The sequence below is a fragment of the Crocodylus siamensis genome, chromosome 1 (assembly GCF_052110815.1).
Source record: "Crocodylus siamensis isolate JL-2025a chromosome 1, ASM5211081v1, whole genome shotgun sequence".
Classification (NCBI taxonomy): domain Eukaryota; kingdom Metazoa; phylum Chordata; order Crocodylia; family Crocodylidae; genus Crocodylus; species Crocodylus siamensis.
Window position 1 is genome coordinate 126,414,993 of NC_143395.1, and position 13,521 is coordinate 126,428,513.

The 13,521-nt window shown below is 46.4% G+C and overlaps 1 protein-coding gene across 1 annotated transcript in view; it reads left to right on the plus strand.

Annotated features, from left to right (window-relative positions):
* Positions 1-13,521, plus strand: part of IGF2R (insulin like growth factor 2 receptor) — a 97,960-nt gene that overhangs the window by 79,187 nt on the left and 5,252 nt on the right. Inside the window, exons 43-47 of the mRNA XM_090042409.1 lie at positions 2,683-2,829; positions 8,837-9,021; positions 9,333-9,519; positions 12,439-12,603; positions 13,369-13,438. Coding sequence (XP_089898535.1) covers positions 2,683-2,829; positions 8,837-9,021; positions 9,333-9,519; positions 12,439-12,603; positions 13,369-13,438 — 754 coding nt within the window. The remainder of the gene's footprint in view (positions 1-2,682; positions 2,830-8,836; positions 9,022-9,332; positions 9,520-12,438; positions 12,604-13,368; positions 13,439-13,521) is intronic.

Genomic DNA, 13,521 nt, shown 5'->3' on the forward strand with positions numbered 1-13,521 from the left:
AGTCATAGTGAGCAAGGAACTCAAGTTCAGAAACTTCTGGTAGTGTTTTTAAGTTAAAGGCTGAATATCAATCAATTTTGGGCAACTTTGAATTTTTGATTGTCCATCACTTAAACTGGAAGGTGTACAAGAGAATTTCTATTTGTTGCATTTGTAACGCCAGTCAATTTTCCTCTGGTTTGGCTCCTCCCTGTTGTTTGATACTAGGATGCTCTTGCAGTGGAATGATTGTGGTAAGTACCTAAGTCCTAGAAAGAGAAACCAGCAGGATTGTGGGGGTTGCAAACCAAATTTTCCTTGCTGTTCTGTGATGTACAGCTTGAATCAGAAAATTCTGAATAAATTATTTTCAATTACATAGAATAGGAGTTGGCAGCCTACAGTCTACAGGCCAGATTCAGCCCACAGAACTGGAGGGCTTCCTCGGTGCTGGGCCTGGACAGTTTCAGCAGCGCCTGCACCACTACTGCTACTTCCCACCCCGCCCCACTTCTTGTCCCTACTGCCATGTGAGCGCAGCCTTCCAGCTAGGAGGGAGCTGTGCTTATGCTCCAGCCAGGAAGTAGGGGCTGGGAGAAGTTGTGGTGGTATAGTTCCCAGCTGGCCTCTGACTTACTGCTGAAGTGATCTGGCTAATGTCAGACTGAAGCCAGGTTGTTCCAGCCTGTGGCTTGTTAAAGGTTACCAGTCACTTAATTAGAAGCAGGGAAGGGAAGGGAGTAGCTACAACATGTTCGTTCGTTTTCAAAATTTCTTTCCTTTAATTTTTTTTCCAAAAAAATTCAGTCAAAGCTTTTAACTGGTTTTCTGGCAGGGATAGAAGTTCTTGGGGTGCAACTTGCAGTATGCTTATTAGTACGTCGGTGCGAAGCAGTAAGTGTTTGCTTTGGATTTGGCAGATTCAGGGGGACAGTGATTTGATTCGAAGACTTGAATTGCTGTCCTGATTCAATTCGGCTGAATTGTATCCAAAGATTCAGTCATAGACTAAACCATGCTGGACACAGCTCACCATGCTGGACACAGCTTCCACCAGCTTGTAAGTCTGTCGTGGAGGGGGGAGGGAAGGGCTGTGGGGAAGGGGGGAATTGGGGCTGGGACTGGGACTAGCTGCTCAGTTGAGGTGGGGGCTGTGAGACTCGGAGGGGGTGGGGAGGTGCAGGATGCATTGTGCGGTAGCGCTCGGAGCGGGGGCTATGCCCTGCTGTCACTTGCCCAGCCGGCGGGGAGGGGGGCAGATGCAGGTGTGGCTGGCTCTGGGTGGAAGGGAGAAAGCAGCAGCAGGGCATAGCCTGTTGCTTGCCCAGCTGGGTCAGGGAGGCGCAGGATGTGGGTGCTGCTGCCACTTCCCAGCCAGGACAGTGGTGTGATGTGGGCGCAGCTCACTCTGAGCAGAAGGGGGCAAGTGGCAGCAGGGCATATCCCCTGCACCTGTGTCCTGCCCCGGCTGGGCAAGTGGCAGCAGCACCCACATCCCGCACCTCCCCAACCTGGCTGGGCAAGCAGCAGGCTATGCCCTGCTGCTGCTTGCCCCCTTCTGCCCAGAGCGAGCTGTGCCTGCATCCAGACCCATTCCTCCCACCCTGGCTGGGCAAGAGGTGGTAGAGCATAGCCCCTGCTCTGAGTGCTGCCACACCTGTGTCCCCCGCCCCAGCTGGGCAGCTTTGTTCCAGCCCCAGTCCTTCCCTCCCCCACACCCCTTGCCTCCCCTCTCCACCCACCACACCTGACTTACCAGCTGGAAGCACCTTTGTCCAGTGTGTCAAGGACCGCTGCCTGTTTAGTCTATGGCCAAATCTCCGAATCGGGCCGAACCTTTTCCAAATCAATTCTGAGGCTTCAGATTCAATTTGGAGCTTTTAATTGGTCCCCTGATTCGATTCGGAGATTTGGTCGCCAGATCTCCTCCAAATCAAATCAGCTACCAAAGCTTCGCACAGCCTTAGTGCTTAGGTGCTGGCTAGCTCCAGGCTTCATAACGTAAATAGATCAAAATCCTTAAAGTGAGAGAGGAAAAATTTCCAGAAATACAATGTATCTGGTGTTATTTTGAAGCATAGTGAGCTTCACAACCTGAATACAACTCCAAGGTCTGAATGGGTAACATTGAGGACTTGTGGCTTGGCCTCAGCAACAAAGTAAATGCTCCTTTGCAGCATGGGGAAAATTGACTGTGATTTTTGCATTGGAGTTGGAGAGCCTAGGAGCTGGAAATCTGACCAGGCAGGCCGTGTTCTTGTCCTAGCATGGACAGAAGGCAAAATGTAACCTTCCAAAATAGCTTGGTTTATTAACTGTTTTGTGTGTGTATAGCTTTTCTTTTGGTTGGTTGGTTGTTTGTTTTAAATCTCAAATGCAGTATAACTTCTGGAGTTTGAAGCAAGTAAGATCAATGGTTCAGCTAACTTTTTTTGAAACCACTGAATTTATGAAGCAGTTCAGTAGGGCTGGCATGAAAATATCTGGATTTAAATTAGCAGTTCGTGGGGTTTTTAGGAGAAAAAAGCCAGTAGCTTTTACTGATTCAATAGGCTGAATCGTCTGGCTTTTACTGATCCAGTAGGTTTCCAGGCTTACGTTGAAACCCTGGGATATCTTGCTTTGTCATTTCTGCTATGCCAGCAGCAGCTATGCTTCTACACTGAAAAGAGAATGTCATTAAAATGGCTTGTCTTTTGACAGGATTGATGGAGAAAACTGTGTTTACTACATCTCATGGGAAACACGGGCAGCTTGTGCTGTGAAGCCACAAGAGGTGGAGATAGTGAATGGGACAGTTATTAATCCTACATCTGGAAAAAATTTCAGCTTGGGTGATATTTATTACAAGTAAGTAAAAACAGGGTCCTACAATGTACGAAGCTCCTAAAATGGTTGAGGACACTCGCAACTATATGATTTTTAAATGTGGGGGATCCAGAGCACAAACTCCTGTGACCTTGCTCTGTACCACTAGAGGGATGGAGAAATGCTTAAGTCACTGATTCCAGCAAAGGAAGAATGTTGCCTCTTGAGACTTTGTCTGACTCTGGTATGCTACTTTTTTCCCAACAAGTTGTGTAATGAAACTGGAACAGATTTATAATACTCAAAACCTGTCAATTAGCTAAGCTATGCTGGGTGTTTTGAGAAAGCAAGGGGAAACAATCATTCCTTCTCAGAATCAAAGGCCAGCAGTGTACAGTGAAGGGAGTAGGAGCGATATAGATTCACAGAGTCGGAAGGGCTCCCAGTGGGCCATCTAGTCCAACCCCCTGCCCCTGGTAGGCAAGAAAAGACACCAACCCTGAGGTTATGTGATCCCAGCCAGGTGCCTGTCCAGTTGCCTCTTGAAGACCCCCAAGGATGGGGCAAGCACCATCTCCTTTGGGAGCTCGTTCCAGATTCTGGCGACCCTGACCGTGAAGAACTTTCTCCTAATGTCCAGCTTAAGCCTTCTCTTCATCAGCTTATGGCCATCGTTCCTTGTCATTCCCAGGAGTGCCCTGCTGAACAGATTGTCGCCTACTTTGTGTTGCTCTCCCCTTACTGCCACAGGGTCCCCTCAGCTTTCTTTTGGAGAGGCTGAAGAGGTTATGGTCCCTTAGCCTTTCCTCATAGGGCCTTCCCTGCAGGCCTCTAATCAGGAGAATGGCCCTTCTTTGGACCCTCTCCAGGTTGTCTGCATCCCGCTTGAACTGCAGCATCCAGAACAGTACTCCAGCTGTGGTCTGACCAGTGCTGCATAGAGGGAGAGAATCACTTCCTTGGACCTGTTTGTGAAGCACCTATGGATGCATGACAAAGTGCGATTGGCTCTGGAAGGGGCCATCACCAGGGAGGACTATACTGCAGTTGCTCGGGGATGTAGGGGGGCAGTCTGGAAGGCCAAGGCAGAGATGGAACTGGGACTAGCTACCTGGATCAAGAACAACAAGAAGTCCTTTTTTAAATACACAGGGAGTCAAAAGAAGGTACCGGGTAACGTGGGGCCCTTGCAAGACATGCTAGGAAATCTGGTCGTCACACCAGACAACAAAGCTAACCTATTTTAACAATTTCTTTGCCTGCATTTTCCTGAGCAGGGACTGGATCAGCCCCCCCACTGGTACCCCCTCAGGCCCCAGGGGAGGTGCATCCAGGCCAAGGGTCAGTGAGGATCTAGTCAGGGAACTTCTGGAGGGACTGGACATATTTAAATCAGCAGGTCCGGACAATATGCACCTCAGAGTGCTGAGGAAATTAGCTGAGGTTATTGCGGGACCCCTGGCATGGCTTTACGAGCACTCGTGGTGCTCTGGTGTGATGCCAGAGGACTGGAAGAAGGCAAACGTGGTTCCCATCTTCAAAAAACGGAGGAAGGAGGACCCAGGAAACTATAGGCCAGTTAGTCTTACCCAGGATTGAGGTAAGACTTTTTGAGAGAATTATCCTGGTGCATGTCCACGAGGGGCCAGCAGGGGAGGTTATGCTTAGGGGCAACCAACATGGGCTCATTAGAGACAGGTCCTGTCAGACTAACCTGGTGGCCTTCTTCGACCAGGTCACAAAATCCCTGGATGCAGGTGTCACAGTGGACATAGTCTTTCTGGATTTTAGGAAGGCCTTCGACCCTGTCTCTCACCCCATCCTCATTTAAAAAAAAAAACAAAAACTAGGGGACTGTGGTGTCAACACCCACACAGTCAAATAGGTTGCTAACTGGCTGGAGGGCTGCACCCAGAGTGGTGGTGGATGGGTCATTTTTGACCTGGAGGGGTGTGGGCAGTGGGGTCCCTCAGGGGTCAGGACTCGGGCCTGCACTGTTCAACATCATCAGTGACTTGGATGAGGGGGTAAAAAGCACACTGTTAAAATTTGCTCACGACACTAAGATGTTGGGGGATGTGGGCACACTAGAAGGGAGGAATAGGCTGCAATCAGGCCTAGACAGGTTACAGGGGTGGGCGGATGAGAACAGGATGGGTTTCAACACTGACAAGATGATGCACCTGGGGAGGAAGAACCGGCACCATACCTACAGGCTGAGGAACTCCCTTCTCATCAGTGCAGAGGCAGTAAAGGATCTTGGAATCACTATTGATGCCGAAATGAACATGGGCCGTCAGTGTGGGGATGTGGTCAGAAAGGCCAACCAGACCTTGTCATGCATCCACAGATGCATCTAAAACAGGTCCAGGGAAGTGATCCTCCCGCTCTGCGGCACTGGTCAGGCTGCAGTTGGAGTACTGCGTCCAGTTCTGGGCGCCACACTTCAAGAGGGATGTGGACAGCATGGAGAGGGTCCAGAAGAGGGCCACTCGCATGATCAGGGGACAGCAGGGCAGGCCCTACAAGGAGAGGCTACAGGACCTGAACCTGTTCAGCCTCCACAAGAGAAGGCTGAGGGGGGAATCTAGTGGCCTGTTACAAACTAGTCAGAGGGGACCAGCAGGCACTGGGGAGGGAGTCCCTGTTCCCCTGAGCACTACCAAAAGTGACTAGAAGTAACAGTCACAAGCTGCCAGAGGGTACGCTCAGATTAGACATCAGGAGATGCTACTTCACTGTCAGAGCAGCTAGGATCTGGAACCAGTTTCCAAGCAAAGTTGTGCTGGCTCCTACCCTGGGGGCTAAACTAACACCTTGCTGGGGTTGTTTGACCCCAATACTTTTTCCTGCATGGCAGGGGGTAGGACTTGATGATCTGCTCAGGTCCCTTCCGACCCTACCAACTATGAAACTACTTCATCACCTTGGTGACTCATGTTCATCCCGGAGTCAACAGTGACTCCAAGATCTTTCTCTGCCACAGTGAAGCTGAGAAGGTTGCCCCCCAGCCTGTAGGTATGATGGCAGGTCTTCTTTCCTAGATACAGCACGTTGCACTTGTCCTTACTGAATTGCATCCTGTTGCTTTCTTCCCGCTTCCCCAGCCTGTCTAGGTCGGCCTGGATCTGGTTCCTCCTCTCCAGGGTGTTAGCACCCCGTAATTTTGTGTCATCCACGAATTTGGCCAGGGTACTTCCCACACCCTCATCCAGGTTACTGATGAAGACGTGAAACAGCACCGGCTCCAGAAATGAGCCGTGAGGGCCTCCACTGCCCACATCTTTCCAGGTTGACACCGACCCATCCACTACCACCCTCTGAGTGCAACCCTTGAGCCAATTTGCTGCCCAGTCTACCATGTAATCATCCAAGGCAAATCCCCTCAGTTTATTTGTAAGGATGGTATGGGATACCTTGTCAAAGGCCTTCTTGAAGTCCAGATAGATAATATCCACCTCAACTCCTGCATCTAAACATTTGATGGCCTTGTTGTAAAAGGAAACTAGGTTAGTCAGGCAGGATCTGCCTGCTAAAAACCCATGTTGGTTACCCCTCTGCATCACATTAGCCAGCAGGCTCCCACAGATGTGCTCCTTGATAATTTTTTCTAGGATTTTTCCCAGGGATAGAGGTAAGGCTGACTGGTCTATAGTTCCCCAAGTCCTCCTTCCTCCCCTTAAAGATTGGGACAATGTTAGCCCTCTTCTAATCCTCCAGAATGTGACCCGAGCACCATGAGCACTCATATATCCTTGCCAGTGGATCAGCTATGACCCCATTAATTCCTTCATTACCCATGGGTGGAGTCCATCCAGCCCTGGTGATTTTGAATCCATCCAGTCCCTCCAAGTGTCTTTTTACTGTGTCGGCACTGACAGTTGGTTGGCTGATGTTCCCTTTGTTGGTGTCCGTGATGTATGTTGAGGGTTCATCTAGATTCCCATTTAAGATGACAGAGGCAAAAAACTCATTGAAGAGCTCTGACGAGTGTCCCTGCTATACATCACTAAGCCCCCCTGCCCATCCTGTAGGGGTTGTATGCTACCCCACACCCTCTTTTTGCTCCCATCGTACCTAAAGAAGGCCTTATTGTCCTTAATCCCTGACGCTAGCCTGAGTTCTAGAGTAGCTTTGGCCTTCTTGACTGACTCCCTACAGGTGCGGGCCAAAGAGGTATACTCCTCTTTGCTAGCTACCGCCGCTTCCATTTCCTTTACGGATTTTCTTTTGCCCTTAAGTTATCTTGGATGCCCCTGGTTAGCTAAAGGGGTTCCTGGCCCTGTTGTCCTCTTTCCTCTGCCATGGGATTGACTGACTCTGAGCCCAAAGAATGGTTTACTTGAGAAATGTCCACCCATCCTGGACCCTCAACGCATCCAAGTTCTTAGCACCTAGGACTCTGCTAACCAATCCCCTGAGTCCTATTACAGTCGGGTTTTTTAAAGTTCAGCACCTGTGCCCTGCTGGGTATAGTGCCCGCCCTTCTCTGGATAGTGAATTTGGTAAACATTTGGTGATTGCTGTCCCCCTAAGTTGCCTTGAATCTGCAGGTCCCCCACCAGGTCATCCCCAACACCAAGTTGAGCAAGGCATTGCCCCTAGTGGGACACCTTGGCTCCTGTGTTAGGTGGAGGTCCTGAATACAGGTTAAAAACCTGTGAGAGCAGTTAGATGTAGCTGACTTCTCCTCCCAGCATATGTCTGGGTAGTTAAGGTCCCCCATGACTACCATATCTCTAGACCTCACAGCCTCTTCAAGCTGCTTGGACAATTCCTGGTCTAGCTCATCGTCCTGGTGCAGTGGCCTGTAGTAGACCCCCACCACCAGATCCCTTTCACCCTGAGCCCCTTGGATCCTAACCCACAGAGTCTCTGCTTGACCACCCTCTGACCCTAATTTGATTAGGGAATGTGTACTGTTCTTTGACATGGGGAGCAACTCCCCCACCTTTTTTTCTCTACTCTATCTATCCTATACAACCTATAGCCTTTATTCCCACCACCCAGTCATGAGAAAAGTCCCACCAGGTTTTAGTTAGTCTTACTAGGTCAAAGTTGTTGTTCGCTAGCAAGAGCTCTAGATCCTACTGCTTGTTTCCCATGCTTCTGGCATTTGTGTATATATACCTAATTCCCCAGGTGACTGTCCCTGGTCCCCCCCCAACTTACGCTGCTGTCTAATAGGATCTTTGCTACATACCTGGGCTGGTCTCATTGGTTCGGTGTTCAATGGCTCCCTCTGTACTCGGCCTCCCCTTCCACTGATGAACCTAGTTTAAAGCCTGCCGGAGGAGATCAGCCAACCTGAAAGAGAACGCATTCTTACCTATAATTAAGTGAATGAAAGCAGTGGGGGATCTGCTTGCGTGGCTGCTTTGCCGAGTGTCATCTTTCTGCCAATCCCACTTAAGTAAGGAAAGAAAACAGGTTTAGGAAGAACTGAGATGGGGGAGTTACTGTTTTTGAATGGGAAGGAGCATTGGGAACCCCTAGCTTTGATAAAGCTTAAAGCATTGTTTTGTTCTAGTTTAAAACAGCAGTAAGGGGCCCTGAGTGGTTGTCACTACTTCTAGAGTTGCTGGATTAGTATCGGCGCACCCCATTGCCATGTCAAAATATTGCTGCAGCTATTGACTGATCACAGGGCAGGATCTTGAGCCTGCACATCAGCCCTTTTCACCCCGAAGTTAAGTGCCTAGTGCTACAGTGAAACCTTCAGAAATAGTGGTCTGGCTTTCTTCGAAGTGTTGAGACCCCAAAAACGTCAAAGCTGAGAGCTACAAGTGTTTGCTGTCTCTGAAAAATCAGGCCATTTAAAACTTAATGCCTGAAGTTCATTGGAGGAACCTAATTTTGTAGATTTCCGTGAATTAAAATCTTGTTCTGGTTATTCTTCCTTGACTGTACGACATAATCGTTCCAATTTGAGTCTATTGCTTGAGAACCCACTAAAATTGGGTTACTGCTGACATCTGAAATCTTAAGCTTTCACGAGTAATTGTAAAATAAGTTTTGAGCTTTGTGGCTACATTGCTTTTCCTTTCAGATTATACACAGCTTCTGGGGATATACGGACAAATGGTGACGCATACGTGTATGAAATTCAGCTTTCTTCTATAACTGACACTGTGCACCCACAGTGCTCTGGAGCAAACATATGCCAAGTTAAAACTAATAGCCCTTACCAAAGAAGAGTTGGCTCATCCAATAAAGCCAAATACTATATTCAAGGTAAGCCCTCACTAGCTAGCATTACTTCACACTTGAATCCTCTTGTGAATAACTTTATGAAAAAGATGATTCATGTTTCATGACAATTGTCCAATATTCATGAAGAGGGAGGGCTGAAACTTGCAAATCCAGGTGCAGGAGCATAAAAAAAATAAGGAAAAATGGCTTTGATTTTCTGGTGTTGGGTTGGGGAGGGCAGGGGAAGATTGTTGGGGCTTTTGTAAAACAAGGTACTTCCCTTAATCTTTTCCCACTTGTTCCCATTTGTTCTCACTGTTCTCTATAATATATTCCATTTTCCTTCTCTTCAGATAATGACTTGGATATTGTGTTTTCGTCTGACTCGCAGTGCGGTAAAGATAGGTCCAAGTTTGTCTCCTCAACAGTCTTCTTCCACTGTGATCTGCAGGCAAAGGAAGGTATCCCCGAATTCCTCCATGAGACATCAGATTGTCAGTACTTATTTACATGGTATACATCGGCCGTCTGTCCATTAACGTGAGTGATCTTTTCCTTTCTCCTAAAGTGGCATGTGGTTTTACTGGGCATTTGCTTGTTAGATTTTGTGTTTTAGCAGAATCTATATTGGGTATGGCCAAAGGAAAAGGTCCAAGTGGAAGCAGCAACTCACAGGTAGAGGTGGGGGGCGTGAGGGGGCTAATGCTAAGTACTTACAGGCATATAGCTCAACTACCTGGCAGCTGGATTTAGTCATACTAAAATTTCAGGTTTAGGTTGTTTTTCACTTTATTTTCACTGAACCTGAAAAGACACTAGAATTAAAACACTTTTTCTCCCCCAAAATAAAACTGCTTTTTTGTTTTGATCCAGCAAATAATTATCAATGCGCTACTTAAAACAGTTGTCTTTAAGTGCTCAACTTTTGATTTTTATTTGGAAGTAACTTGATTAGGCTTCTTTCTTGCTTTAGATGTCAAACATTTCTATCTGCTCACCTTTTCTCAGCACACCAGAGTAAAGAATGCTCTGGGTATTGCAGTGGTGCCTACAGTTTCCAATCATGAAAGCCCAGTTATGTGAAATATTGTATACAGATGATTCCTGCTTCAGAGAGCTTGTAACCTAAGCATAAAGCAGTAAATGCATATATGTGGGTGGATCCTAAGGTAGTGAGAAGATGGGTTTCCTGTCTCTGGGCGCTGCAGGTATATTATTAATTGGCATTAATGTTATTGATATTACCATTCTGCTGGCAGCCATGGAGTGAGGAAATATGGCTGCTCTCCTGCCATTAAACCTTTTTTTCTCCTATATAAAAACTGTATTTGATCACATTCACTTTCTGGTTCATGCTTTCCTATTCTGAAAATACAGAAAATATTACTCCCTTATGCAATGCTGGATAAAAGTAAAAGGGGTCAAAAGTTGCAGTTAGTACTACATTAAAAGTAGCTGAAAGGAAAATAAGGAAAATAATTGCGTTAGTTGCTACAACTTGCTAGCATATAGGCTCAATTTTTTTTTAACAGCTGCCTCAGTACAACCAAATTTGAACAGCTTACATAGGGGCCGAATGTTTGGCGGACTATGCAGCTAGATCTGTTAGCACTAAGTTCAGCTGCTTTTCTGGAATACATAAATGTGACTTGTCTTAGTAATGCAACTATTTAAGCACGTAATGTTACCTTACAGGATTTCATGGTGTTGACATGTACATTTTGGAACTTTTTCCAACAGGCAGCAGCTGGTACACTCTGATTTTTTTTTTGATTTTTTTTTAAATTTTTTTTTTGTATGAACAAACAGAGAACAATTCAAAGGCAGTAAAACCACTTCAACTCCAACTTTGACACCATTTCAACTTTTAACTGTGGACAAAGCAGTATTAAAGCTGAAGTGCGTGGGTTTTTTGTGTTTGTTTACATAACTTGGTAGCTCACTGCCCTTTTTGAAATGTTCCCCTTTTTGACAGGGTTTCAAGTGTAATACACACCCACAACTGCAGTTTGCCCATTCTGTGCCTGGTTACTCATTTTAAGAACATTTTAAGAGTCTTTTTTAGGCTTCCTTTCTCTAAGGCCCAGATTGTTGGGAAACAGAAATCTACTAAAGCAGAAATTCTCACATTTAAGTGAGGCTGTGGGATAGGGCTGTGTGAAGCTTCGGTCGCTGAGTTGATTCAGCCCGATTCAGTGGCCAAATCTCCAAATCCAAATTGAATCGAAGGACTTTTTAATCTCTCCGAATCGAATCAGAGAGATTTGGAAAGGTTCAGCAATTTGGACATAGACACAGCTTTAAATGTTTTTTCTACGTACCTCAAGGTACCAGGCAGTTCATGAATGTTGTGATGCTGGGGCTCATGGAGCATCGAACAAGAGCATGGGGGGTCCAGGAAGTGGAGCAGAAGCACTTCAGGAGCTCATTTGGGGTGGGGGAGGGAGGGGGGCTGGTCCCTCCTGTGTCTGGGGGGCACCTGGGGTCCCCCCACAGCTGATTGCTGAGCCAGGGGGCGCAGGGGGGGGCCCCCCAACACACTTGGCAGTGAACCCAGAAGTGGACCAGAAGTGCTCCTGGTCCACTTCCAGGTTTGCCACTGAGCACATGGGGGAGGCCCCCTGCCACCTCTGTGGGACACTCCATCCTCTCCAGCATTGCAGCGTTCATGAGCTCAGCCTGGTACCTTGAGGTACGTAGAAAAAACATTTAAAGCTGTGTCTGTGTCTGAATTGCTGATTGTCCAAATCGGCATCAAATCTTCAGATCTGTATTCAGCCAAATCGAATCAGGACAGTGATTTGAATCAACTAATCAAATTATTGTCCCCGATTTGGGCCAATCTGAATTGAATATGGCCCAATTTGCGCACCCCTACTGTAGGGTACTTGTCACTTTGGGCTGGTGCTTAATGGTGGCTGTCCTGTACAGAACCAGCTGAGTGCAACTGTAGGTGTTACTACTCTTCTCAGTAGTAATTAACTGACAAATCTTAGCCTCAGCCCCGTGCCCCTTTGTAATGGGGCTAGTAAGCCATGGAATATGGCTATAGATAACTGAGCATCTCTCAAAGCACTGCGTAAGTGCTTTTACCTGATATCTTTTACCCAAGTCAGTTGGATTCATGGCTTGAATTAAGTGTGTGTTGGATTCTCCTTATTGCAGCCTTGAATATAGGGCCCATTGTGTCAGTCTATTTAAAGCAAAGGCTTTGTTGCAGATGAATTTTATTATGTTGTCCCCACCACTGTCATGCCCATTAAATGGTGCTTTGAACAAAGCTTTTGGAACCCTTGTATTCCTTGCAACAGTTTTGAGAGCAGATTCTGACTAGAGCTAGCTTTACATCGCTCAAGGACTGGCTTTGACCCAGTACTTCTAATCAGTCTTCCCTTTCTGTTGCATCCAGTCAGGCAGAGGGGGCTTTTTATCTTAACCCAGTTTCCTGTGTTGTTACAGAATGTCTGAGGTTCCAGAAAGCAATGAGGGTCAGACTGACCAGGAAGCACAAATTCATAAAGGCCTTTCAGGGAGAAGTCAAGCAGTTGGTGCTGTGCTTAGTGTGCTCCTGGTGGTTCTCATTGTGTGCCTGTTGATTCTCTTGTTTTACAAAAAAGAAAGGAGGTAAGAGGCTCTCTTTTGAAGGGACTTTCTTTTCCCTTGTATTTATGGTTACTTCAGTAAAAGGGATACCGTGAATTTGAAAGACAATTTTTAAAGATGAGACTCACAGGTGCCACAACTCCTATTCCAGCTACCACTTTTGTAACTTTGATTGCTGTTTTCTGCTTTAAATGTTTTCTTTTCCTTGTTGCTGTGTAAGACCACAGGGAAGAATAGACTGGCCAGTCTCTTCCTTTTGGCTTAACAGGACTCCTACAGTTACTAAGAAAAATAACTGAGACAGGATTAAGGGTTAAAGAACAAAAACAAAAAACACACTTCCTCAGGTGACTTGAAGCTTTTATGTTCAAGTGTGTAAGTTTTCTCAGGTTCAATTTGACTCCATAGATAAGCAAAAGATTCAAAATGTAGTGCCATTATGACTTACATGACTACAGCAGTGCCAAACCAAAGTAACTTGCTCTCACGGTAAATACTGTTACTGATGTAAGAAAGCAGAATAGCACTCGGGTGCTCTTGAATTTATGGTGGTATGTACAGTCATGATAAGGGGAAGTTTGACAAAACTACCATATTTCCAGTTAAAATAGTCTTGAGTCAGAATTTTTTTTTATCCCAGAGTACTTGCATTTTGGCAGGGGAGGGACCCACAATGGCAAAAAAGAATGGAAGTCAAGGTTTCAGGTTGGGGATCAGCAGTATCTGGTCCAGAAGAGTAAATAAAAGTATTATCGTTTCCCGCTAACTTTCCATTCTCCATTTTAGAGAAACTGTGATGCACAAGATAACCAACTGCTGCAGAAGAACGTCAAGTGTTTCCTATAAATATACAAAGGTAATCATACTAACTATAGTGCCAACTAAGGTTCTGTTCTGTTAAATGTCTCTGTAAACTAGAAACACCTACATAAGATTCCT